At 47.4% G+C, this 25,509-nt stretch overlaps 1 protein-coding gene across 3 annotated transcripts in view; it reads left to right on the top strand.

Annotated features, from left to right (window-relative positions):
• Positions 1–25,509, top strand: part of sestd1 (SEC14 and spectrin domains 1) — a 150,618-nt gene that overhangs the window by 51,562 nt on the left and 73,547 nt on the right. For all 3 annotated transcript variants that reach the window (XM_078228494.1, XM_078228493.1, XM_078228495.1), the window contains one exon: positions 8,605–8,695. In XM_078228494.1, the coding sequence (XP_078084620.1) occupies positions 8,605–8,695 (91 nt within the window). The remainder of the gene's footprint in view (positions 1–8,604; positions 8,696–25,509) is intronic.

Raw genomic sequence — 25,509 nt, 5'->3', positions numbered from 1 at the left:
CTTGAAGATGGTGAAGTGCTGGAAGGACACAGTTCATCAGAGGAAGAGAAGAGCAAGACTTGGAAGAGGAAGAAGTTGCAGAGCACTGTGGTGTCCCAGCTGCACAGGGAGGTGGTCAGAGGTGTACAGGACTTGAGGGTCTTGTCTAGATTCCAGAAATGTCAGGGATCATTCGATTCAGACACTTTCTGCTGAGCACCTCTGATCCAGGAGGAATGGCATGATATGGAACTTTGAGCTACCTGAGAGAACACTTCCATTTGAACAGACAGCTTGGAGCACCATAGCTCTTACCAACCATAAGGGATGTTATCTGCCCAGCTGTCATTGGTCACAAACCACTCCCTTTCTCCGATGTCACCTTTCATAAATAGAGGCTCACATGTCTTGTTTTGCATTGTGTTCCAAAAGTAGCAATATACTAATTTACAAATGGAAGAGACCCCAGTGACCCATTCATTGCTCTAGTGGTGGTCTCTGCTTCCAGTCATTTCTACATGGCGCTCCACTTGCCCTCGGAGGAGATGGAGGCAGCCTTTTCATTTATTTCAGCTTGTGGCTGAGATGCACGTGATGGTTGCCTTCATCACGGAGGTGTCAGTGGGGCATCTTCAGAAACTGTTGTAGCAGTGTTATGGCAGAGGCTGTCTTTATCATAGAGGTCTGCTGTCCAGGTGCCCCATGCCCCCTTACTAAGAAAAACCAAGTGAGTGCTGATGAGGGGTGCTCACTGATCTTCCTCAGTTACGACCTCGGCTTGTTGTTTCAGAAAACTTGAGGCGGCCACCAGTTTTGTTACAGCTGGCATCTATTCCAAACATCTCTGCACTCTCTGTGCCACTCACCAATATAGGTCAAGGCTATATAGAGTGACATGCACCTTGTGATCACCGGTATACAGTTCCTTTCTATGTTTTAACCAAGATGGGAAGAGTGCGCAGTTTATCTAGTCCACTGCTCCATAGGTCACACTGAGTGAATATTTAATTCACTCACCAAAATGGCCAATTGTTTACCTTTACTATTGCAAGACTTCTTACAATAAACTCACAAAAATTGATTTATGAAACAAAGCTTTTTTTAAAAGTTGCAAAACTGATTAACATACAGTTTAAATAAATGCGATTTATAATGATTTATCCCTTTGAAAATCCCAACACACACACAACAAATAAGATCCCTGCAGAGGTTGACATAAGAAACACATTATGAAAAAGAATAAAGCTTGAACTGGCCTTGATGCTCTTTTATTTGGTGTTATTGCATATGAAGATGGTGTAACAGTAGTTGTCTGAAAGAGCTTTCCAAAGGATCTTTGTTGAAACACTGTCATGGGGCTGCCCCAGGCGTGTTCCAGGCCTTTGTCTCTCCTAAGACCTCTTTCAACAACAGTTAAAGCACTGAAACACCAACCACTACCATGACCTGCTTAAGTTCGACCTGTACTTGCATTGTCTCGCCTCTCCAGGCCGAGCGACCCCTATTTAGCAGGCAAACATGTTTCCAATCTAATTAAGGCAATGTCTGCCTCAAAATTAGGGCCGATGACTGCTTCCATTGAAGGAAGAGGGAGTGGTTGGAACCTGGAAAAGTCCTAGCATTCCGTTGCCTCTCCACAGAACAAAAATCTTGTCCTGTGAGATGACGTATAGCCTCAAACAAAATGACGTTATCTGTAGAAATTACAGTCACCGCAGCCCTGAACTTTACAGGCCCATCCACAAGGCATTCGTGCAGGACTACTTAAGGCCCAGATTATTTGAATAGTGAAAACTTACACGTGGCTAGGGCAGCCCCATGATTTACGAATGTGGATCCAGAGGTCCTCCTCGAGACTGTGAAAGAGAAGAGGTCCTCTTCACAGAGGGTGGCAGGAAGGGGTCACTTGCCCAGACAAAGCAGGTCCGGATAGAAGTGGCTGATATGGTTGAGAGTCAGAGTGGTGGACAGTTTTAATTTACCTCCTTCAAGTTTCGAAAAAATTGTTGGTTTCCCAGAAGTGTAGGGGCGACTGAGGAAACACACATCACACAAACCTGAAGCTGCTTACCATTTCTATGATCATATTTCCTGTAACTCTGTAAGTAAACTTTTAGTCATATTTCTTCTCCTGAAGATGTTAAGTTCCTTTCTTTTGCTGACATCCAGCTCTACATCACCACCTCTCGACCCTCCACTGTCTCTTTGATGCCTGACTGTTTGCTGACATCTGGTCCTGGATGAGCCAGAACTCTCCCTACATAAACATTGGGAAGATCAAAGTCATGGTAATCAATCCCCACCACATACCCCTTCCCTAGCCACTAATTTCATACCCCTCTGTCACCATTAGTGGTTAATCAGACTGTGGATCCTATTTGAGTTTTAAAAGCTAGTCCTAATTCTGTAATATTGCCCATTTCTACTCCTGTCTCAAACTATTAGCTGCTTAAAATGTCATCCATGTTTATGTTACCTCTGGACTTGACTATTACCATGCTCCTTTGGTTGCCCTTCCATTTTCTACCCACCATAAACTTAAGATTAGCCAAAATTCTGTCGCTCGTCACCTAACATGCATCAAGCCCTGTTTGTACACCACCTTTGTGCTTGCTGATCTACTTTAGCTCTGAGATCCTGAAAGCCTCAATTTTAAAACGCTCATCCTTGTGTTCAGTAGCATTATCATCCCCATTTCTGTAACCTTTTTCTTTCTTTACAACCCTTTTGAGAAGTCTGTTTCTCCAACTCGAGCCTTTTGGTCACTTCCTATTTCCTCAATTCACTAACAGCTGTGCCTTCAGTTGCCTGGGTGTTAAACTCTGGAATTCCCTCCCATATGCCCTCTGTCCATTTCTCCTTCTTCAAGACCCTCCTTAATGTGCACCCTGCTGTTCTAATCACTTCTCCATTAGCTTAGTGCCATTTTTTGATCTGATCAATCTGCTATGAAGCTTCTTGGGACATTTACTATGATAACAGCATACAATATATGTGTATATATTTATATCTATGAAATTTATGGTTCATTGTATCAGTAAGGGCTACCACTCCCACAAATTCAAAATAGATTGGGATGCCTGGCTGCACGTTTTACTTGTGAATGCACAGCATGTAGGGGTCTGCAATGATGTATTGAATATCCAAAGCTTGGTTATCGCATGCATGCTTTTGGGCACTGTGAACATGTGTAAGAACGGATGTTCAATGATGGAGCTTATTCCTTTCTACCATTCCTGATTATACCTTTTTGTGCCATTGCTGCGGAGAGATACAACCAAGTACATCGTCCACTAGGAGATCGTTGCGAAGAACATTGGGATGCCGATAGGCTGATTCAGATGCTTGCTCCTTCAGTGCTTCCCATTGAGGGTAGTGAAAATAGTTGTTGTGTGCTGTTTCCTACACAATTTTGATAGGACAGAAGGTCTGAATAATGTTTTGTGGCTTCAATCAAAACACAGGATTCTGGACTGCTGGAACCAGAGGAAAGGGACAGAGAGGGTGGTCAAGATTCAGCTTGTAGCATAAATTTTTCTCCAGTAAGTGCTTCTGCAAAGTTGCAGTGAGAGGAATCAGGCACAACTGACTCTTGTATGACAAAAAAATCATAAGATTTTATACTTTAACAAGAAAATGTTTCTTTAAAATTTGAACAGTTGAACAAATTCTTATAAGACTCTAAATAGACTCTAAGTAATGCAGTTTGATACAAACAGAGAATATGGCAATGTTACACTCTTTCTAGAAGTGTAAACGACTATTTACAATAACGAAAATGAATTGATCTGAATCCTAATGTAAACTACAGCAGGTATAGGACCCTCCCACCCCACTCCTCCTCTCAAACCCCACCAGGCATTGCCAATTTCTTGCCTTCTCCTCCTGGGTGTTGTGTGCCATTTTGTCCTGCAAAGTCAAAGGGAGAGAAAATTGTGGTTGTTTGAAAGTGTGGGACAGCTGGTCTGAATCTTTCTAGCGGCATTCACTGCAAGCTCACAGTTCATCAGGATCTGCTTAAGAGACACGAGTGAGGCAGTCTCCATGATGGGTGAGGATGAAAGGGAGAGCTTGGTGAGTGTCTTAGTTACAGTGCTCAGGTAGAGTCATTGAATTTCTTGTGGCATAGCATCATCTTGTGAACTAATGAATTAATGACGTCTTTTAAAATGTGGTCCTTCAGATAGCTTTTACTCCCCAACTTCACAAGAAAAAAAACAAAATTGCCCATTCTAACACTTTGTACCCTGTATGCAACTGAGCCTGGCAGGGAGGTTTTATGCAAAACTCAACAGAATGGGTGTTATTTTGATAGCAACTTTGATTTGCATCCTCACAGGAAACTTTACGCTTTTTTCTGTCTGCATTCTGCGATGGTGCCAAACAGGCATATGTCAGACCCTGCCATACATCCATAACGTACTGATTATACTGAACCTGCATTTTAGACTTTTTATGTGAATCCATAGATCACTTGACCAAGTGTTGTCTTCGGGTCTGGCAAAGGGCGAGTTGCTGGGAGGTGGAATGTTAGAAGATTATAGGGAAGGGGAATGAAACGTTAGGAGAAAGGAACCTGGAAGTAGGGTGTAACAGATAGAGCACTTCTGCTTTATTGGAAAAGACCCCCAGCCTCAGGTGATTCAGGATTAATTTTCTGTTCAAGGGCAGAGAGGGTTTTGAGCTTGTAGGAAGGGGGTAGGGTTCTCCCAGCAGCGCAGCGGGTTGGGAGACATCAGCAGAGGCCGTTTCGCGGGCTTCATGCTGGGTTATCCCAGCCGAAGATTTGCAGAGTAATCAGCACTGCACCAGAAATCTGAAGTCCCCAGGCCTCCTAGCCTCTCCCCCGTCCTGACTGGGAGTGGTTCACTCCCTCGGGGTTTACAACTGCTTCCCACTTTCCCACTTATGGGCAACAGGTGACCACCGACCCCCGCTGGAGTGAAGAGGCCATTGAAGCCCCCCTGAGGTCAGGGATGAGGGGGGCTGGCCTTTGCATAGCGCTACCCAAGGAGCAAACTGGCACTGCCCACTGGGCATTAGGCAGTGTCAAGGGGGGCAGGTGGGGGCGAGGGGGTCCAGCCGCCACTCTGTATTCCGGGGGGGGTGGGGGGGGGGGGTGGATCGGGAGATCAAGGCTGGCGGAGACACTGGGTCTTGCCCGGAGAGGTCTGGGAGGCCAGCGACCAGGTGGGGGGTGCTGCAAGGCCAGCGATGGGGGAGATTGCTGGGTTGGCCGGCAATATGGGGCCACTGGGCATATGCCGATCTCGGCGCTGACAGAGCAGCGCATGCGCAGTGGCCCACTCAGCGCTATACTGTTGTCCTCTCCCAAGGGAATAGGTTCAGAGGGAATCCTGCTAGGGCACTCTGTGATGCACAGAATGTCAGAGATTCAATCTGAAAATCACACTAAATAAATCGGTGGGAGTTAGTTCCATTTTCACACGAATTGTGGACTTACTCCAGGATTCTCCCAAAAATATTGAGAGATGGAAATAGACAGGAAGACAGCCTCGTGGAGGGGAGGGGTATTTCAGTGTATTAGCTGGCTGGCAATTGCAGCAGTGTGGTTGCAACATTCTGAGTATTCTGGAGCTGGGAATGAAATAGGGTGTTGCCTGGTTGTGACCATAATTGACTTGGAACACTTAGTGGGGAGTGGGGAGATTGGTGATCCCAAAGAGGAAGAATCGCAAGTATTTGACATTTGTCGAATAGGGTCACGCTTGACATTAACTAATGTCAACATTATTGTAAGCACTAAAAGATAAGGGCAAAGCAGTGGATGCAAGGTCAGCCCAATGTGGTGGTCACTATGAAGAGAAGCCTAATTATTAACAGAGTGCTCAGACTAAGCCACTAACTTGAAGAATGCAGTAAAAAAAAGTAAATTCCTTTTAATTTGGATCTGTCTGATTCTACTGAATATGTAGAAACAGAAATTTACAAAACATAATTTTTGAAGACGAATACCCAAAATAATAAGTGTATTTTGAAAATGGTAGAAGACTCTTAATGCACAAGAGATTAACAACCTTGATAATGTGGCAAAGATTATTTTAGCCAGCTTCATCCTTTATTGCTATGGGCCTTGATTATTGTTTACAATGTCTGACAGAATTTAAAATAGTTTGATGGTTTAACTTTCTGTCAAGCATTAAATAGAGTTATTGATATTGTTATTTTTAGGTTCAGAATTACCATTTGGCTCATGGTGTTTTTGGAATACAGCAATTAATTGTTGAAGTAGAAGTGAAAGCGTTCATGAAAACACAAGATGATAATGCTAATGTGGAATTGTGCAAAGTAAACCTGGAGTATATTTGATTTGATCACAAAACTACAGCTGAAAACAAGATTTTTTACAAAACAAGAGTCAGACAAAACAAACACTAAATACTATCTCCTATACTCTAAAACCTGAAAAGGTTAAAGCTGAATTAACAGCCAAGTTGTGATTGATTATAAATTATACATTCAATAGCAGACACAACTAAGTCAAATTGGCTCAGCAGTTCACTCAGCATATATGCCATTAATTTCAGTCAGAAAGTAGTTCAAAATTTTGTCTTCCTCACGAAGAATTTTAGCTCGCTTTTTTTCCTAGGATGTAGCTTGATCTCCAACAGCAGCACACAATCAACTCAGGGTTCTGTGGGCATGGTCTTCACCAAAAATGGGTGCATGTCTGCAGAACTCCTCAAACTTGCTTATGATGGCCTGGATGATATATATCCACCAGTGTTATCCACAAGTTATGGAAACAGCTGCAGCAACTGTATATTTGCATATTCTTAGCTTCTAGGTCAAGTCATTGTCGCTTTCAGCCTACCTGTGCTGCATCACTGGGACCTTGGCTGTATGTCCTTTTCATATCGTTTCAACCCGTTTCAGTGTTCCGAGAAGACTTGGTTTCCAATCTCAGTTTCAGTCTTAAATTTTCTTAGAAACTGGGGATCAATTCCCTTTATTTCCATCTTCGACCCTAATTGAAAAGGAAAACCTGTCTCAATTACAAGCTTTGAAACCACGGATTTCATCAATACATGTACAAAGTAAATTTACACGTATGGTATACAAGGCTTTGTTTTTAAATTAACATTGGAGCATGTGGCTAAAACGGTCTGACCACAGCCACCTCTGTGATTAGCCATCAATTTATATCACATAGCATTGCCCTAAACCTCTCTGCCCCTCCACTCTTCTTTCAGGTGCTCCTTGACACTTATCTCTTTTGACTAGCTGCCATAATGTTATCTTATTTCACTTGGTGTCCAATTTTGCTTCTTTATGCTACTTGAAATGCCTTGGAATATCTCATTACATTGGAGGTGCGATATAAATATAAGTTGTTCTGTTGCTACACTAATCAAGGGGAGTGAAGAGTATTCCATCATACTCCTTGTATTGTGTAAATAATGGAAAGGCTGAGGGCAGTCAGGAGATGAGTTATTCACCACAGAATAACCAGTCTCTGATTTGCTCATTTAGCCACAATGTTGATGTTGCTGGTCCAGTTAAGTTTCTGGTCAACGGTGATCCCAGGGATGTTAATGGTGGGGGATTCAGCCAATCCATGTCAAAGTAAGGTGTTTAGGATCCCTTATTGGAAGTGGTTATTACCTACATGCCACTTTTCAGTGAAGTCACAGTGCTGTCAAGGTCTGTTGCATCCAGGCACTGACTGCTTAATTATCTAAGGAGTTATGAATGTAACTGAACACCAAGCAATCATTAGTGATTGTCCCCACTTCTGACCTTGGGATGGAGGGAAGGTCATTGATGAAGCAACTGAAGATGGCTGTGCCTAGAACACCTTACTGAGGAACCCTTACAGCAATGTCCTTGGCCTGTGGTGACAGGTCTCCAACAACCACCCCCATCATCTTTTATTTTGGATATGATTCCAACCAATGAGAGTTTTTCCCCTGATTTCCATAGCCAGCAATTTTACAAGGGTTTGGTGAGCCTGAAATGAGGTTTGATGAGTAGGTTAACAGTCTCCCCATGTCTTTGGAGTGCTGCATATGAAGAAATCCAAGATTGTCTGTGGCTATAGAATTGTGAATTGGTAAGAGAAAATCCTTCATTGAGTTTACCAGAAAGTTGAGTTTACTTTTGGTACTAATGGATCCATGATTTCATTGAATTTGAAGGTATAGGTAAAACCTAATAAATTACTTCCTGTTGTGAAATAATTTAATTAATTTGAAGATAAATGCGAAGAAAGTGACTCAGGAGATGGTAAGATCATTTGTTTAGACTAATTTATCACCCTAAATTTAGTCATTGTACAATGATCCAATTCCCAATTGTATGTTGAGTTAAAAGACTTTGTATATCTCTATGTTTTAAAACTCAGGCCTTGTACTCATAATTGACACTTAATTTGTCCATATATTTTCTTCAAGTGGCTGTTATACAGTTTTTGGATTCCCAGAACTGGTTTTGGCAAGGGATTTTTGTGATTGTTGCTCACGTTACCAATTCGTTAAAAGATACATTGAAGCTCCAGAAAATGTTTTAATATGTTACATATGGTTTTTAGTTCTGGGTCTAACTATATTTGTGATTCTTTTTATTTGATCTTCTGTTTTCAAGTTGACTTTTCTTTTCTTGCAGCGATAAGTGTAAAGCCAGGGGTTTTACAGTTATTGTGGATGGACGGAAATCTCAATGGAATGTGGTGAAGACGGTTGTACTGATGCTGCAGGTGAAGTTTCTTGACACCTGATAGTTATGCACGTAACTCACTTCACACGATATCAAGATTTAGTTGTCAATGTTAGTCTGTTCTAAATTTATTCATTTCTATTAAAATATACATGATGGTGCAAAAGACATGTTACCACATTCCTCAAATACGAATATGTTAGTAAAATTGGTGTTCTTCAGAATAAGGTTGTACAAAGAAACTGGACACCTGAATATTTGACGGAATATGAAAAGTTTTATGATTACTGAACATGTAATCATTTTTTCGTCCCATGGAATTTTTGAGTCTACTTATCTTTTTTCAGCTTATTGAAAACATACCAATTAGGTTACAATGTGAAATTCGTATAAATGTTTCCTCTTTGTTACGAGGGCTGTAAAAACAGAAGAAAGAGATTTATTTTGTTTTCGACTTGAAGTTTTGATACATCGGGCCAAGTTTTGCATACTTGGCCGTTGTGCCTTAGTGCTGGGAAACTTTGAGCTGCATGAGTTCTTGGCTGCTTAGTATCCACAGCTGTTTGCCAAAATTCCACCTCCTAATGACTTTTCAACATTGGTCTTCATGTAGCATTTTGAACTAAGTCAAACACTTCAGTGTTTATGAAGATGCAGGAATCTGTTGAGGTTTGGAGGATCCATTGTGTCTCTCAATGGGGAAATTAGTGACCATAAATTCTGTTTGTGCACATAAGAAGCAGTGCTTCATTAATTATCTGAACTGTAGTACTAACAAAATTAACCTTATGGTAGTAAATACAATGGATTCAATTGTCAACCTCAATTACATCACTCTTTGTTTTGTAGAAGTAAGAAATATCATCAGGCTTTTGGGTCAGCGATTTTATTTGGCTACAAATATTTTTTTCTAATGAATGAGCAATAGTTATGGTTTTTGGGCCTCAACAGATTTGAGCAGAGCAACAAAGGCCACTCCCAAAAATGAGCAATTGCTCTCTGCAAACAAGAGTGTGATCTTTTATGTACATATCTGGTGATGAACATTGTTCGTGACTTGAACCCAAACCCTTTTTATTGTAATTGGATAACTGAACTGATGCCGCATCACATTTTCTTGGCTTCAATATAGCAGAAGGATAAACATTATAATTTTGTGACATACTATAAATTGCAAATTCGATTTATTACAAGTAAAACTAGTCAGTAGTATCATAGATTTCATTTTATTGTATTAACTTGGAACTTCTCCGTTTCCAGAAATGTTCAGTGCAATGTTGCTAACTCATGACAATTCTTAAAGCTAGACTAACAAACATAATATTAAAAATTATACCATAAGATTTTATCTCTAGGCTAATCCTACTATGAGAAGGTATTTATTATTTAAATTGCAATGTTTATGGAAAACAAGTGTGTTTTATCATGTTCATTATTACATTTTCTGAAGGAAAGAGGGGAAGGATTCTATTCCACCCCTGTTTGTATTCCCTGCTTTAGTGTTCCCTACAATCTTTAATTTCTCCCCATCACATTTCTCCTACCATGGCTAACCTTTGTGTATTACTCCCTCCTAACATTCCCTGCTCTTATCTAATCTGAGCTCCTGTGCCTTTCCCTCCATATATCCTAATACCTTTTGCTGTTTCTTTCCTAAGTGATATTAATTTCCCCTCCGTGTGCCACCTGTTATTTCTTCTGTTCTGAATGTCAGTGTATTTTCTCCTCTTGCCACCTGTGATCCTGCTTCATGCTGTGTTACTATTCTCCATTTTTTTCATATTTTGTTGCACTTAAATTCCCCCACCTCTGATAAATCTATTCTATTGCTGTGTTATTGCAGCCATATAAATGCTGTGATTACAAAGCTTAAAAGTTTATTTATTAGTGGCACAAGTAGGCTTACATTAACACTGCAATGAAGTTACTGTGAAAATCCCCTAGTCACCACACTCCGGCACCTGTTGGTGTACACTGAGGGAGAATTTGGCATGGCCAATGTACTTAACCAGCATGTCTTTCGGATTGTGGGATGAAACCGGAGCACCCAGAGGAAACCCACGCAGACACGGAGAGCGTGCAGACTCTGCACAGACAGTGACCCAAGTCGGGAATCGAGCCCGAGTCCCTGGCGCTGTGAGGCAGCACTGCTAACCACTGTGGCACCGTGCTGTCAGATGCTAAAAATCTTGCAGGGAGTAACTCCTCTCCTGTCTCCCCAAAGCCTGTCCAGCATCTACAATGCACAAGTCAGGAGTGTGATAGCATGCCCTTCGTTTGTCTGGATGAGTGTAGATCCAACAACACTCAAGAAGCTCGATTCCATCCAGGACAAAACATCCCGCTTGATTAGCACCCCTGCCACAAATTTCTTCTACCATTGATGCACATTGGCATCAGTGTGTACCATCTACAAGATGCACTGCAGAAACTCATTAACGCTCCTTGGCATGACTGCTACCATCTTGAAGAACAATGGCAGCAGACACATAGGAACACCACCACCTGGTGAGTTCCCTCCAAGCCACTCTCCATCCTGACTTGGATATATGTCACTGTTCCTTCACTGTTGCTGGGTCAAAATCCTGGATCTCCTTCCCTAACAGCACTGTTGTGGCAACTACACCAAAGGACATCAGCAGTTCAAGAAGGCAGCGCAGTTGGAAAGGGGGGAACTTTGAACTATCATCATCACTAGAGCAAACTATTGGGATTGAAGGCAAGCAAGTCCCCAGGGCCTGATGGCCTACATCCTAGGGTCTTAAAGGAAGTGGCGTTGGAGGTACGGGAAAAGTTCTGGAAGAATGGAAAAGTTGCTAATGTAAAGCTCTTGATCAAACAGGGAAGGAGGCAAAGTTAGGTGCATTGTCCTGAACAGGTACCAAAGTGTGGCGACTAGGGGAACTTCACAATAATGTCATTGCAGCATTAATGTAAGCCTTACTTGTGACTAATAAACTCCAAATGTAAGAAACTATAGACCAATTAATTTAACATTTGTCATTGGGAAATTGTTGGAATTCATTATTAAGGAAGTAATAACAGGACATTTAGAAAGTCAAAATGCAATCCATCAGAGTCAGCATGGTTTGATGAAGGATAAATCATGTTTATCTAATTTGCTTGAGTTCTTCAAAGATGTAACAAGCAAGGTGTATAATGGGAATCCTGTAGATATAGATATCTGGACTTCCAGAAGGCATTTGATAAGATGCCAAATAAAAGGTTAGTTCACATACGATTAGGGTAATTTTCTTTAGCTTGATAGAAGATTAGCTAACCAACGGAAAGAGAATTTGGGATAAATGGAACTTTTTCTGGTTGACAAGATGTGATGAGTGGGATGCCAAAGGATTCGTTCCTTGGGCCCCAACTGTTTACAATCTATATTAATAACTTGGATCAGGGATAATAGGTACCAGAGCCAAATTTGCAGGTGACACTAAAATAGATGGGATAGTAAGTTGCGATAATGAAACAAGAAATTTACAAATGGATATGGATAGGTTAAGTGAATGGGGCAAAATTTGGCAGATTAAGTTTAATGTGTTGATAAGCATAAGGCTATCCATTTTGGTATGAAAAATACAAAGGCAAATTATTATCTAAATGGAGAGAAACTTGGGAGTGTTTTGGTGCAGAGAGATCAGGTGTCCTGATGCATGAATTGCAGAAAACTAGTATGCAGATACAACAGGTAATAAAGAAGGCAAATAGAATCTTGGCATTTATTGCTCACGGAATAGAATATAAAAGTAGTGAAGTGTTGCTGCTACTGTACAAAGCATTAGTGAGATCGCACTTCGAATATTGAGGAGGGATGTAGTTACTTGAGGAGGGATGTAGTTGCATTGGAGGCTGTTCAGAGGAGGTTGAAAAGATTGATTCCAGCGAAGAGGGATTTGTCTTATGAAGAGACATTGGGCAGTTTTGGCCTATATTCCCCAGAGTTCAGAAGAATGAGGGGGGTTCTAATTGAGGTGTATAAAATGATAAACGGGATTGACAAAGTAGACATGGAGAGGATGTTTCCTCTTGTAGGGCAATCTAGAACTAGAGGTCATAGTTTTGGGGTAAGGGGTGGCAGATTTGAGCAGAGATGAGGAGAAATTACTTCTCTCAAAGGGTCGAGAGTCTGTGGAATTCATTACCCCAGAGCATGGTGGATGCCGGGGCATTGAGTAAATCTAAGGAAGAGGTGGACAGATTTTTAATTGGTAAAGGTTTGAAAGGCTTGAATGGTGAACAGGCAGGAGAGTGGAGTTAAGGCTGAGATGAGATGAGCAATGATTGTATTAAATGGCAGAACTGGCCTGAGGGGCTAAATTACCTACCCCTGCTCCTAGTTCTTATTCTTATAAGAATAGGAATTATTATTATTCTAATGAGTTAGGATGGGCAATTAATGCTGGCCGAGCCAGTGATGCTGACATTCCATAAATGAATTTTAAAAATTCCCAGAACTTTTTTTATTTCTTCTGCCTTTCTACGCATGTTCACATCCTAACATCTCACACTCATTACACCCTGGTACCCGTACCTCCTAAATCCTGAAATGTCACTCCCAGATCTCCTTTTGCAATGCTTCCAGATACAAACATCACCCTCCAGTATCACTCCCTGATAGCAACAGTGTCAAAATATGAAATCACACTTTCATCAATGCTGAATTGGTGCATCACTGCCAGGCCTCAATATCTTCATCTGTTTGTTTTTCTTCATTATTACCATCATATTTGTGCTCTTACTCCCTCTCAGATCCATTCCTAATACTCTGATATTCCAATACATCTGTTTCCGTGTGTTCCTATGTTCCTTCTAACCCAAGCCCCTTCTAATTCCTCAGGACGTCATTACCATCTTACTCTGAATGTGAGGACTTTAGCACTGATTTCCTTTCTTGAAATTGGCTTGTAATCCAGCTGCAATTGGGGGAATGACTTTAAAGAGTGCCCAAGAAGTAGAGGAGCCTGCATTACTTAAAATGATTCTCAGTGGCCTCTAGGGCAGGTATCAGACCCCCAGTCATATTGAGGTGGGGAAATGACTGTAGAAGTGATGGGCACGCTTAGTCACAGTGGTGGGGGAGTAAATCAGGTGGAAAAACTATTATTGTCCAATGCCAGCTTCACACACACACCTGGTGAGCACTTCATACCTAATAACTCAGGAAGCGGGCTGGTCGGGGTGTGGACACTGAGTGGGTGAATGTCTCTTCCTTGTGGAATGTTGAAGGGCCACGGCAAAGAGTTCGTCCTCGGTGGCCATCTCTGACTGTGCTGCGGCGGCGAAGTCAGAGATGGCCATCCAGGACCATCTCTGAGGCTGAATCCTCGTAGATCTCTCTTTGGCTTACTATGAGTGGATTTTCCTGTCCGCGAGCCAATGTGTAAGGTGCCTTTGGTGGCGTGTCTGGTGCAGCAGTTGTCCATGTGGAGGTTCCTGACGGCGGAGGTGATCAACATGGTTTTTTATTGTCTTCTCCCCAGTCTCCACAGTGTATGATATTGGTCCAGTTTTTGAGAGCACAAATCTTGGGATCTATGGGGCGCCATCTCCAAAATTCTGTACATGAACGGTGTCACCCTGTTTCAAAGACCTATCAGGCTTCTGTCCACCATGGCCCCTTTTTTTGGGATTCTTGTTTTTCTTTGACTTTGCCGCTCAGATTTGAGAAAAGTGAGGTTAAGCCTGGTCCGAAGGCGTCAGCCGATCAGTAGCCCATCATGTGCAGTGTCGTTCTATAATTGAAAAGGAAACGTGCAGGCTTCGTTTCAAAAGAGCCTGTTATTTGTTTTTTCATGTTGTTCTTGAATACCTGGACTGCTCGCTGAGCCAGGCCATTTGAAGATGGATGACCGGGTGCCATGTGGTCGTGCCTCACTCCTTTTGTGTTTAGAGGTTTGAAACTCTCCACTGGTAAATGGGGTCCCGTTGTTCATTACAAGGACCTCTGGTATACGATGTGTGCAGAAAGAATAGTAAGAAGTCTCACAACACCAGGTTAAAATCCAACAGGTTTATTTGGTAGCACAAGCCACAAGCTTTCGGAGCACTGCCCCTTCATCAGGTGAGTGGGAGTTGTGTTCACAAACAGGGCATATATAGAGACGAACACAATTTACAAGATAATGGTTGGAATGCGAGTCTTTACAGGTAATCAAGTCTTAAAGGTACAGACAATGTGAGCGGAGAGAGGGTTAAGCACAGGTTAAAGAGATGTGTATCGTCTCCAGCCAGGACACTTAGTGAGATTTTGCAAGCCCAGGCAAGTCGTGGGGGTTACAGATAATGTGGCATGAACCCAAGATCCCGGTTGAGGCCGTCCTCGTGTGCGGAACTTGGGCTATCAGTTTCTGCTCAGCAATTCTGTGTTGTCGTGTGTCGTGAAGGCTGCCTTGGAGAATGCTTACCCAAAGATCTTCGTTATTTAAGCAGAGGGTTCACCTTGGAGAGCGGGTAAGCGGGAGAGGAGTGTTTTTTTTAATCAGGGAAGAACACAAGGGAGTTTTAATGATGAGAGCTGCAAAGAAGTAGTCAGAGATGAGCTTACCTTCCAGATTATGACCGATGCTAGCGTGGCAACTAGGGCATTTTCACAGTAACTTCATTGCAGTGTTAACGTAAACCTACTTGTGACACTAATGAATGAACTTTGAATGGGTGGCTCTGAATATGAGCTGGAAATTTTATTTGGAAGGAAAGATTAAGGAGGATAGAGGGCAGTGTGGTGAGGCGAGAGTGCAAGGAGAGCTGAGATGGAGATTGGATTGCTGACGATGCAAAGGAGGGAAAAGAGTGAAGATACCCGAGTGAGAAAACCAGGTTGAGGCTTGGGGGACTTGAAGGTCTTAGAATAGGGGGGGTGGTGGAACAAGGTAATGTACGAGTGGGCAGCGAAAGAGAAGAGAAATATTGAAGGAACCAAGATGTAATTTGGTGATGATGCTTATGCTGCCCACATGGTAATTTGAGTGGGCCATGTTATAGCAAGATGGGAAGGTTTCAACTGGGGGAAAGCCCAATTATCAACGCACTCTAAGTACAAGTTTGAAGTTTACGGAGGTTAAAGATTCCAAAGGAGATCGAATTAATATAAGGTGCAGTGAGTATGTTTTAATTTATTTAAAAGAACACCTTGCACTCAGAGTTAACAAGCTGACTGATAACCAAAATAATCCACAAGTTCAAGAACAGTCCAGTACTTAAGAACATAAGAAATAGGAGCAGGAGTAGGCCATCTAGCCCCTCGAGCCTGCCCCGCCATTCAATAAGATCATGGCTGATCTGAAGTGGATCAGTTCCACTTACCCGCCTGATCCTCATAACCCCTAATTCCCTTACCGATCAGGAATCCATCTATCCGTGATTTACTTGAACAAGTTAAAACAAATAATATAACAGATATGATATTACCAATCCCCTTGGGAGTTAAGGTCAGAACTTTGCCTTCTGTGTCTCACCATGCAGAACTTCGTTTTATTACTTCCCTTATTTTCTTTTTATTCAAACACTAAAGGAGGTGGATAATTTGCAAGATCTAATCAAGTACTTGCATTCTGGAAAAGCATACTGAGATACTTGGCGTTCTTACACAAATGATAGAACATAGAACATTACAGTGCAGTACAGGCCCTTCGGCCCTCGATGTTGCACCGACCAGTGGAACCAATCTAAAGCCCCTCTAATCTACACTATTCCAATATCATCCATATGTTTATCCAATAACCATTTGAATGCTCTTAATGTTGACGAGTCCACTATTGCTGCAGGCAGGGCATTCCACGCCCTTACTACTCTCTGAGTAAAGAAGCTACCTCTAACATCTGTCCTATATCTCTCACCCCTCAATTTAAAGCTATGTTCCCTCTTGCTCGCCATCACCATCCGAGGAAAAAGGCTCTCACTATCCACCCTATCTAATCCTCTGACCATCTTGTATGCCTCTATTAAGTCACCTCTTAACCTTCTTCTCTCTAACGAAAACAACCTCAAGCCCCTCGGCCTTTCCTCATACGATTTTCCCACCATACCAGGCAACATCCTGGTAAATCTCCTCTGCACCCTTTCCAACACTTCCACATCTTTCCTATAATACGGCGACCAGAACTGTACGCAATACTCCAAATGCAGCCACACCAGAGTTTTGTACAGTTGTAGCATGACCTCCTGGCTCTGAAACTCAATCCCTCTACCAATAAAAGCTAACACACCGTACGCCTTCTTAACAACCCTATCAACCTGGGTGCCAACTTTCAGGGATCTATGCACATGGACACCCAGATCCCTCTGTTCATCCACACTACCAAGTATCTTACCATTAGCCCAGTACTCTGTATTCCTGTTACTCCTTCCAAAGTGAATCACCTCACACTTTTCCACATTAAACTCCATTTGCCACCTCTCAGCCCAGCTCTGCAGCTTATCTATGTCCCTCTGTACCCTGCCACTTCCCTCCGCTCTGTCTACAACTCCACCGACTTTAGTGTCATCCGCAAATTTACTAATCCATGCTTCCACGCCCTCATCCAGGTCATTAATAAAGATGACAAACAGCAGTGGCCCCAAAACAGATCCTTGCGGTACACCACTCGTAACTGAACTCCAGGATGAATATTTCCCATCAACCACCACCCTCTGTTTTCTTACAGCTAGCCAATTCCTGATCCAAACCACTAAATCACCCTCAATCCCATGTGTCTGTATTTTCTGCAAAAGCTTACCATGGGGAACCTTCTCAAACGCTTTGCTGAAATCCATATACACCACATCAACCGCTTTACCCTCATCCACCTCTTTGGTCACCTTCTCAAAGATATAAAATTTGTCAACATAGTAAACATGATAGTAGCAGTCATCAGGAGAACATGGACTGGTGAAATGGGGTGGACACAGAAGTATTTAAATGTACAGGTTAAATGTGAAGTGACATACTTTGGGAGAAACTACTTGGAGAGGCAATATGATCTAAATGGTACTAGAGTAAGTCCGTGTTTCACATTGCCTCGTTCAGTGTTTTTTGTATTATTGTTGCAGATATAATGGGGCCGGTATATATTCATAGTATTGGGACATTAGCTTTAGCATCATTTTGAATAGGGGCCGCTGGAGTGTGGGAAATCTAATTGGAGCCAATTTGGAAAGGCCTCTTCCGTTCTTCCAGTGAGGGTTCAAGAGTGAGAGTGGTGAATGGGAAACTCATGAAGGAAGGAGTTAGAGGGAGAGTCTGATAGGGAAGGGGTAAACAGAAAACTTGGCCTGCGAAGGGGAGGGCGGGAGAGTCGGGGAGGGGAGGGCGGCAGAGCCGGGGAGGGCGGCAGAGCCGGGCAGGGAAGGGGAGAGCGGGTGAGTCCGGAAGGGAAGAGTGGGGAAGGGGAGAGTGGGGCAGGGAAGTGGAGAGCGGGAGAGCCGAGCAGGGAGGGGGCGGGCGGGAGAGTCGGGCAGCGAAGGGGAGAGTCGGGAAGGGAACGGGAGAGTTGGGCAGGGAAGGGGAGAGCGGGCGAGTCCGGAAGGGAAGAGTGGGGAAGGGGAGAGTGGGGCAGGGAAGTGGAGAGCGGGAGAGCCGAGCAGGGAGGGGGCAGGCGGGAGAGTCGGGCAGCGAAGGGGAGAGTCAGGAAGGGAACGGGAGAGTTGGGCAGGGAAGGGGAGGGCGGGAGAGTCGGGAAGGGGAGGGCGGGAGAGTCGGGCGGGAGAGTCGGGCAGGGAAGGGGAGGGCGGGAGAGTCGAGCAGGGAAGGGGAGGGCGGGAGAGTCGGGCAGGGAAGGGGAGGGTGGGAGAGTCAGGAGGAGGAGGGCGGGAGAGTCGGGAAGGGAACGGGAGAGTTGAGCAGGGAAGGGGAGGGCGGGAGAGTCGGGCAGGGGAGGGGGAGGGCGAGAGAGTCGGGCGGGGAAGGGGAGAGTCGGGCAGGGGAGGGGAGGGCGGGAGAGTCGGGCAGGGGAGGGGAGGGCGGGAGAGTCGGGCAGGGGAGGGGAGGGCGGGAGAGTCGGGCAGGGAAGGGGACGGCGAGAGAGTCGGGCAGGGGAGGGGGAGGGGGGGAGAGTCGGGCAGGGAAGGGGGAGGGCGGGAGAGTCGGGCAGGGAAGGGGGAGGGCGGGAGAGTCGGGCAGGGGAGGGGGAGGGCGGGAGAGTCGGGCAGGGAAGTGGAGGGCGGGAGAGTCGGGAGGGGGAGGGCGGGAGAGTCGGGCAGCGAAGGGGAGAGTCGGGAAGGGAACGGGAGAGTTGAGCAGGGAAGGGGAGGGCGGGAGAGTCGGGCAGGGAAGGGGGAGGGCGGGAGAGTCGGGCAGGGGAGGGGGAGGGCGGGAGAGTCGGGCAGGGGAGGGGGAGGGCGAGAGAGTCGGGCAGGGGAGGGGGAGGGCGAGAGAGTCGGGCGGGGGAGGGCGGGAGAGTCGGGCAGGGGAGGGGGAGGGCGGGAGAGTCGGGCAGGGGAGGGGGAGGGCGAGAGAGTCGGGCGGGAGAGTCGGGCAGGGAAAGGGGAGGGCGGGAGAGTCGGGCAGGGAAGGGGGAGGGCGGGAGAGTCGGGCAGGGGAGGGGGAGGGCGGGAGAGTCGGGCAGGGGAGGGGGAGGGCGGGAGAGTCGGGCAGGGGAGGGGGAGGGCGGGAGAGTCGGGCAGGGGAGGGGGAGGGCGGGAGAGTCGGGCAGGGGAGGGGGAGGGCGGGAGAGTCGGGCAGGGGAGGGGGAGGGCGAGAGAGTCGGGCGGGAGAGTCGGGCAGGGAAGGGGGAGGGCGGGAGAGTCGGGCAGGGAAGGGGGAGGGCGGGAGAGTCGGGCAGGGGAGGGGGAGGGCGGGAGAGTCGGGCAGGGGAGGGGGAGGGCGGGAGAGTCGGGCCGGGGAGGGGGAGGGCGAGAGAGTCGGGCGGGGGAGGGCGGGAGAGTCGGGCAGGGGAGGGGGAGGGCGGGAGAGTCGGGCGGGGGAGGGCGAGAGAGTCGGGCGGGGGAGGACGGGAGAGTCGGGCAGGGGAGGGGGAGGGCGGGAGAGTCGGGCAGGGAAGTGGAGGGCGGGAGAGTCGGGAGGGAGAGGGCGGGAGAGTCGGGCAGCGAAGGGGAGAGTCGGGAAGGGAACGGGAGAGTTGAGCAGGGAAGGGGAGGGCGGGAGAGTCGGGCAGGGGAGGGGGAGGGGAGGGGGAGGGCGGGGGAGGGCGGGAGAGTCGGGCAGGGAAGGGGGAGGGCGGGAGAGTCGGGCATGGGAGGGTCGGAGAGTCGGGAGGGGGAGGGCCGGAGAGTCGGGGAGGGGGAGGGCGGGAGAGTCGGGCAGGGGAGGGCGGGAGAGTCGGGCAGGGGAGGGGGAGGGCGGGAGAGTCGGGCAGGGGAGGGGGAGGGCGGGAGAGTCGGGCAGGGGAGGGGGAGGGCGGGAGAGTCGGGCAGGGGAGGGGGAGGGCGGGAGAGTCGGGCAGGGGAGGGGGAGGGCGGGAGAGTCGGGCAGGGGAGGGGGAGGGCGGGAGAGTCGGGCAGGGGAGGGGGAGGGCGGGAGAGTCGGGCAGGGGAGGGGGAGGGCGGGAGAGTCGGACAGGGGAGGGGGAGGGCGGGAGAGTCGGGCAGGGGAGGGGGAGGGCGGGAGAGTCGGGCAGGGGAGGGGGAGGGCGGGAGAGTCGGGCAGGGGAGGGGGAGGGCGGGAGAGTCGGGCAGGGGAGGGGGAGGGCGGGAGAGTCGGGCAGGGGAGGGGGAGGGCGGGAGAGTCGGGCAGGGGAGGGGGAGGGCGGGAGAGTCGGGCAGGAGAGTCTGGCAGGGACGGGAGAGTCGGGGAGGGCGGGAGAGTCGGGCAGGGAAGGGGAGGGCGGGAGAGTCGGGAGGGGGAAGGCGGGAGAGTCGGGCAGCGAAGGGGAGAGTCGGGAAGGGAACGGGAGAGTTGAGCAGGGAAGAGGGCGGGAGAGTCGGGCAGGGGAGGGGAGGGCGAGAGAGTCGGGGGGGGGAAGGGGAGGGCGAGAGAGTCGGGGGGGGGAAGGGGAGGGCGAGAGAGTCGGGGGGGGGGAAGGGGAGGGCGGGAGAGTCGGGCAGGGAAGGGGAGGGCGGGAGAGTCGGGCAGGGAAGGGGAGGGCGGGAGAGTCGGGCAGGGAAGGGGAGGGCGGGAGAGTCGGGCAGGGAAGGGGAGGGCGGGAGAGTCGGGCAGGGAAGGGGAGGGCGGGAGAGTCGGGCAGGGAAGGGGAGGGCGGGAGAGTCGGGCAGGGAAGGGGAGGGCGGGAGAGTCGGGCAGGGAAGGGGAGGGCGGGAGAGTCGGGCAGGGAAGGGGAGGGCGGGAGAGTCGGGCAGGGAAGGGGAGGGCGGGAGAGTCGGGCAGGGAAGGGGAGGGCGGGAGAGTCGGGCAGGGAAGGGGAGGGCGGGAGAGTCGGGCAGGGAAGGGGAGGGCGGGAGAGTCGGGCAGGGAAGGGGAGGGCGGGAGAGTCGGGCAGGGAAGGGGAGGGCGGGAGAGTCGGGCAGGGAAGGGGTGGGCGGGAGAGTCGGGCAGGGAAGGGGAGGGCGGGAGAGTCGGGCAGGGAAGGGGAGGGCGGGAGAGTCGGGCAGGGAAGGGGAGGGCGGGAGAGTCGGGCAGGGAAGGGGAGGGCGGGAGAGTCGAGCAGGGGAGGGGGAGGGCCGGAGAGTCGGGCAGGGAAGGGGAGGGCGGGAGAGTCGGGCAGGGGAGGGGGAAGGCGGGAGAGTCGGGCAGGGGAGGGGGAAGGCGGGAGAGTCGGGCAGGGAAGGGGGAGGGCGAGAGAGTCGGGAGGGGGAGGGCGGGAGAGTCGGGCAGGGAAGTGTAGGGCGGGAGAGTCGGGAGGGGGAGGGCGGGAGAGTCGGGCAGCGAAGGGGAGAGTCGGGAAGGGAACGGGAGAGTTGAGCAGGGAAGGGGAGGGCGGGAGAGTCGGGTAGGGAAGGGGAGGGTCGGAGAGTCGGGCAGGGGAGGGCTGGAGAGTCGGGCAGGGGAGGGGGAGGGCGGGAGAGTCGGGCAGGGGAGGGCGGGAGAGTCGGGCAGGGGAGGCTGGGAGAGTCTGGCAGGGACGGGAGGGCGGGAGAGTCTGGCAGGGGAGGGTGGGAGAGTCGGGCAGGGAAGGGGAGGGCGGGAGAGCCGGGCAGGGAAGGGGAGGGCGGGAGAGCCGGGCAGGGAAGGGGAGGGCGGGAGAGCCGGGCAGGGAAGGGGAGGGCGGGAGAGTCGGGCAGGGGAGGGGGAGGGTCGGAGAGTCGGGCAGGGGAGGGGGAGGGCCGGAGAGTCGGGCAGGGGAGGGGGAGGGCGGGAGAGTCGGGAGGGGGAGGGCGGGAGAGTCGGGCAGGGGAGGGGGAGGGCGGGAGAGTCGGGCGGGGGAGGGCGGGAGAGTCTGGCAGGGACGGGAGAGCGGGAGAGTCGGGCAGGGAAAGGGAGGGCGGGAGAGTCCTGCAAGGTAGGAGGGCGGGAGAGTCGGGCAGGGACGGGAGAGTCAGGAAGGGGAGGGCGGGAGAGTCGGGCAGGGGGAGGGCGGGAGAGTCGGGAAGGGGAGGGTGGGAGAGTCGGGCAGGGGAGGGGAGAGAATGGGAGAGTCGGGTGGAGAGCAGGAGAATTGGGCAGAGAACATGCTTGTGGGTAAGTTGGGCAGGGAAGGGGTGAGCAGGAGAGTCGGCTGAAGAAGTGGTTCATGAGAGTTGGAGAGTTGTAGGAGAGAATCAGTCTGCAAGTGGAAAGAGTTAGCTCATCTTTAAGTTTATTGTGTTTTTAAAGTTATTTCATTTCCAAGTCTAGGAATTTAGGAATATACAATATTTCAACTTGGATCTGATAATTGTTCCAGACAGGAAATGTTTTACAGAACGTAACTGCAGCTTATATTTTGGGTGTAATGATAAAATCTGATTCACTTCAAGTTGCACTTTTCAGGAATGCAATTAGAACTTTAAGTGAGGACTAATTATATTCTAAATGGACTGGGGGAAGCAAGGCACAGGGCCTGGGGATGCCTTTTTAAAAATCTTTTAAAGTGGTATAGCAAATAAGTTGGTTAAGGAATAGCATGGGACACTTGACTTTGTAAATATGTGCAATGGGAGGAGGCTCCATGGGCATCACCACCTTTAAAATTGGCAGAGCCCAGCACGTGGCTGAAACATTTGCAACCAACTTTAGTCAGAGGTGATGAGCTAATGATTGTTTTGGCCTCTCCCCAATGTCCCTCACAAAGGTTAGTCTTCAGCCAATTTGACTTTTTACATGTGCCAGCAGGAAATAGCTGAGAACACGAGTTATAACAAAAGCAATGGACCCCAGCAACTTTGCAATGTAGTTTCCATGATTTGTGCTCCAGAATAAGCCGCACCCTTAACCAAACTGTTCCTGTACAGCTATGATACTGGCATCTACCTAGTAAAGTGGAAAATTACCCAGCTATGTCCTGTACACAAAAGCAGAACAAATCCAATCCAGCCAAGTACCATTAGTCTACTCTTAATCATCAGCAAAGTGATGGAAGGTGTCATTGATAGTACTATCAAATGGCTGTACTATCCTGCTCAGTTTAGATTCCATCAATATTACTCTGCCTATTACAGCCTGAACAAATACCTGAACTTCACAAGTGAGTTGAGAGTGACTAACTTTGATATCAATAAAGCACATTCTTGAGTTTGGCACTGAGGAGCCCTGGCAAAATTGAAGTTGATGGGAATCAAGGGGTGTAAACTCCACTGAGTGGAATCATATCTAGCACAAATGAAGGTGGATGCTAATCATCTAAGTCCCAGAATATTTTTGTAATGGTTCTTCAGGACAGTGTCCTTGGTGCAGTCATCTTCAGCTGTTTCAGCAATGACCTTTCCTCCATCATAAGGTCGGAAGTGGAACTTTTGCTGATGATTGCACAGTGTTCAGTTCCATTGGCAACTCTTCAGATCATGACACAGTGTATGCTGGCATTGGGAAGAGCACAGTTGGTGTTAAACCAGTGATGGGCAAGTAAGTGGGCTGATTGAGTGGCTCTCCTTCACCTCAGTGGGCTGCAAGATTGCAATCAAGCTTGTTCACTAACTGTAAATAAAATTAAATACATTTAATACATGTCGAATATTTTATAACGAGTTATAGAAAATGCTTAATCATTGATATATGACTAGAATTTTCATTAACTTCAGATGATTAAAAACAAAATAAATATTTACACTTTGGATGCAGAGGGAGCTCATGGCTCTCACAATGTGTGCAATCAGCACGCACCTTACTTCACTTGTCCTTGCTTTATGTATGTATCACTTCAGTCATAACGGTAGAAACAAAAACATGGATGGAAATCAGTGGAATGCAGCAACCCTGTGTGTGGGCAACAGTCAACAAAATATCTCGGTGGACTGCATGTGGCCCACTGTGTTAAGCTCTAAGATATTCCAAATCCCTAAAGGGAAGCTTGAAACTCCTGCTCTCAACTGCATTTTGCAATTTGGTGTAATGTGAGGAAAGATGTGAAGACCAGAGAATGATGTCCCAGACATTTTTGTGTTGATTTTAAACAACTAAATGTTTATTAAACAGTAAGACACACAAGTTTATTTTTAGTCGACTTTCTTAACTAACTTAATGGCTATACACAACATATTTAAATTTACCCAATTCCAAAGCCCTTTATTTCACTCACTGCAGAGCTAATCCTCCCCAAACAACATCCTATTGGCTTTTACAAACTATCACCAAAATACAATAATAGTTACCATACCAGACACTTTGGGATTGTTTCAGACTTGAGGCGGAATAACTGTTTTTACAAGCTGGCTTTTCTGTAGCTTTCTGGGAACGCACACAGCTTTTCCTGCTGTGGGCTAAGTTCTCAAAACATTAGCTTGCAAAGAGTAAATTGCTCATGATGCACTTTTTTTTTCCCTTTTGATCTCCCATTCTCTGAACTAACCTTCTCAGAAGTCACTCTTAATTACCTTTTAGAATGTAATTTTGAAATTCGCACCTCGGGTTCGATGAACCGCTAACATATTTTCATCAAACGATTGTTACCCATTTGCCTTTGGTAAACATCCATTTTACGCTATTGCTTTTACTTCTCAACATATCAAAAGCACTAATTAAATCAACCAAGCCAATCTGTCTCTACCACTGCAGTTTCCATTTTTAAGTAATTTCTAAAAACATACAACCAACCTGACACATTTTCCCAATTCCTAAATTTTAGCGTCATGATTTCCTCACAGCATGTAGCAAGATTCTGCAAAATATTGAGGTTTAGGTTCACCAGTGGCATTCATGGCATACAAGTGCCAGGCAAAGATGATCTACAGCAAGAGATATTTTAACCATCCTCCACTATTCATAGCATGTCCAGAAATTCATAGCCCATTGTCCAGAAATTTAACTAGAACAGCCACATCAATGCTAAGGGTACAGGAGCAAACCAGAGGCTGGGTATTCTGTGGCAAGTAACTCACTTGACTTTGTGAAGCCAATGCACAAGTCAGGAATGTGATTGTTGGGCTGCAATCATCCAGGCAAGTAGTACGCAAAAACAGCAATTTGTCACATTGTACCGGTCCAATTTGTCTCTACCCAAACTTCCCACACAACATTGGAAATGAGCCGAGTCCTACTTGCAGTGCAGTCCCAACAATACTCGAGGTGCTCAACACCATCCATGACAGAGCAGATCGTTTGCTTAATACCTCATCCACTAACTTAATTATTCATTCCCTCCACCAACAATGTATTGTGGTTGCAGTTTGTTCCGTCCACAAAGTGCACTGCAGCAAGTCTTCCAAGTCTTATTTGATAGCACGTTCCAAACCCTTTATGGGTTAGAAGGACCAGGGTAGTAAGCACACAGAAACACATGGGGGAAACAGTGGTATTGTGATAATGTCGCTGGTCCAGTAATCCAGAGGTTCTAATGCCTCACTCGAATCATAACAGCTTGTGGAGTTTGAATTTAAAAA

The sequence above is a fragment of the Mustelus asterias genome, chromosome 14 (genome assembly GCF_964213995.1).
Source record: "Mustelus asterias chromosome 14, sMusAst1.hap1.1, whole genome shotgun sequence".
In the NCBI taxonomy this organism is placed as follows: domain Eukaryota; kingdom Metazoa; phylum Chordata; class Chondrichthyes; order Carcharhiniformes; family Triakidae; genus Mustelus; species Mustelus asterias.
Note: the sequence above shows the minus strand (reverse complement) of the source record. Positions and strands in the feature narration are given on the sequence as shown.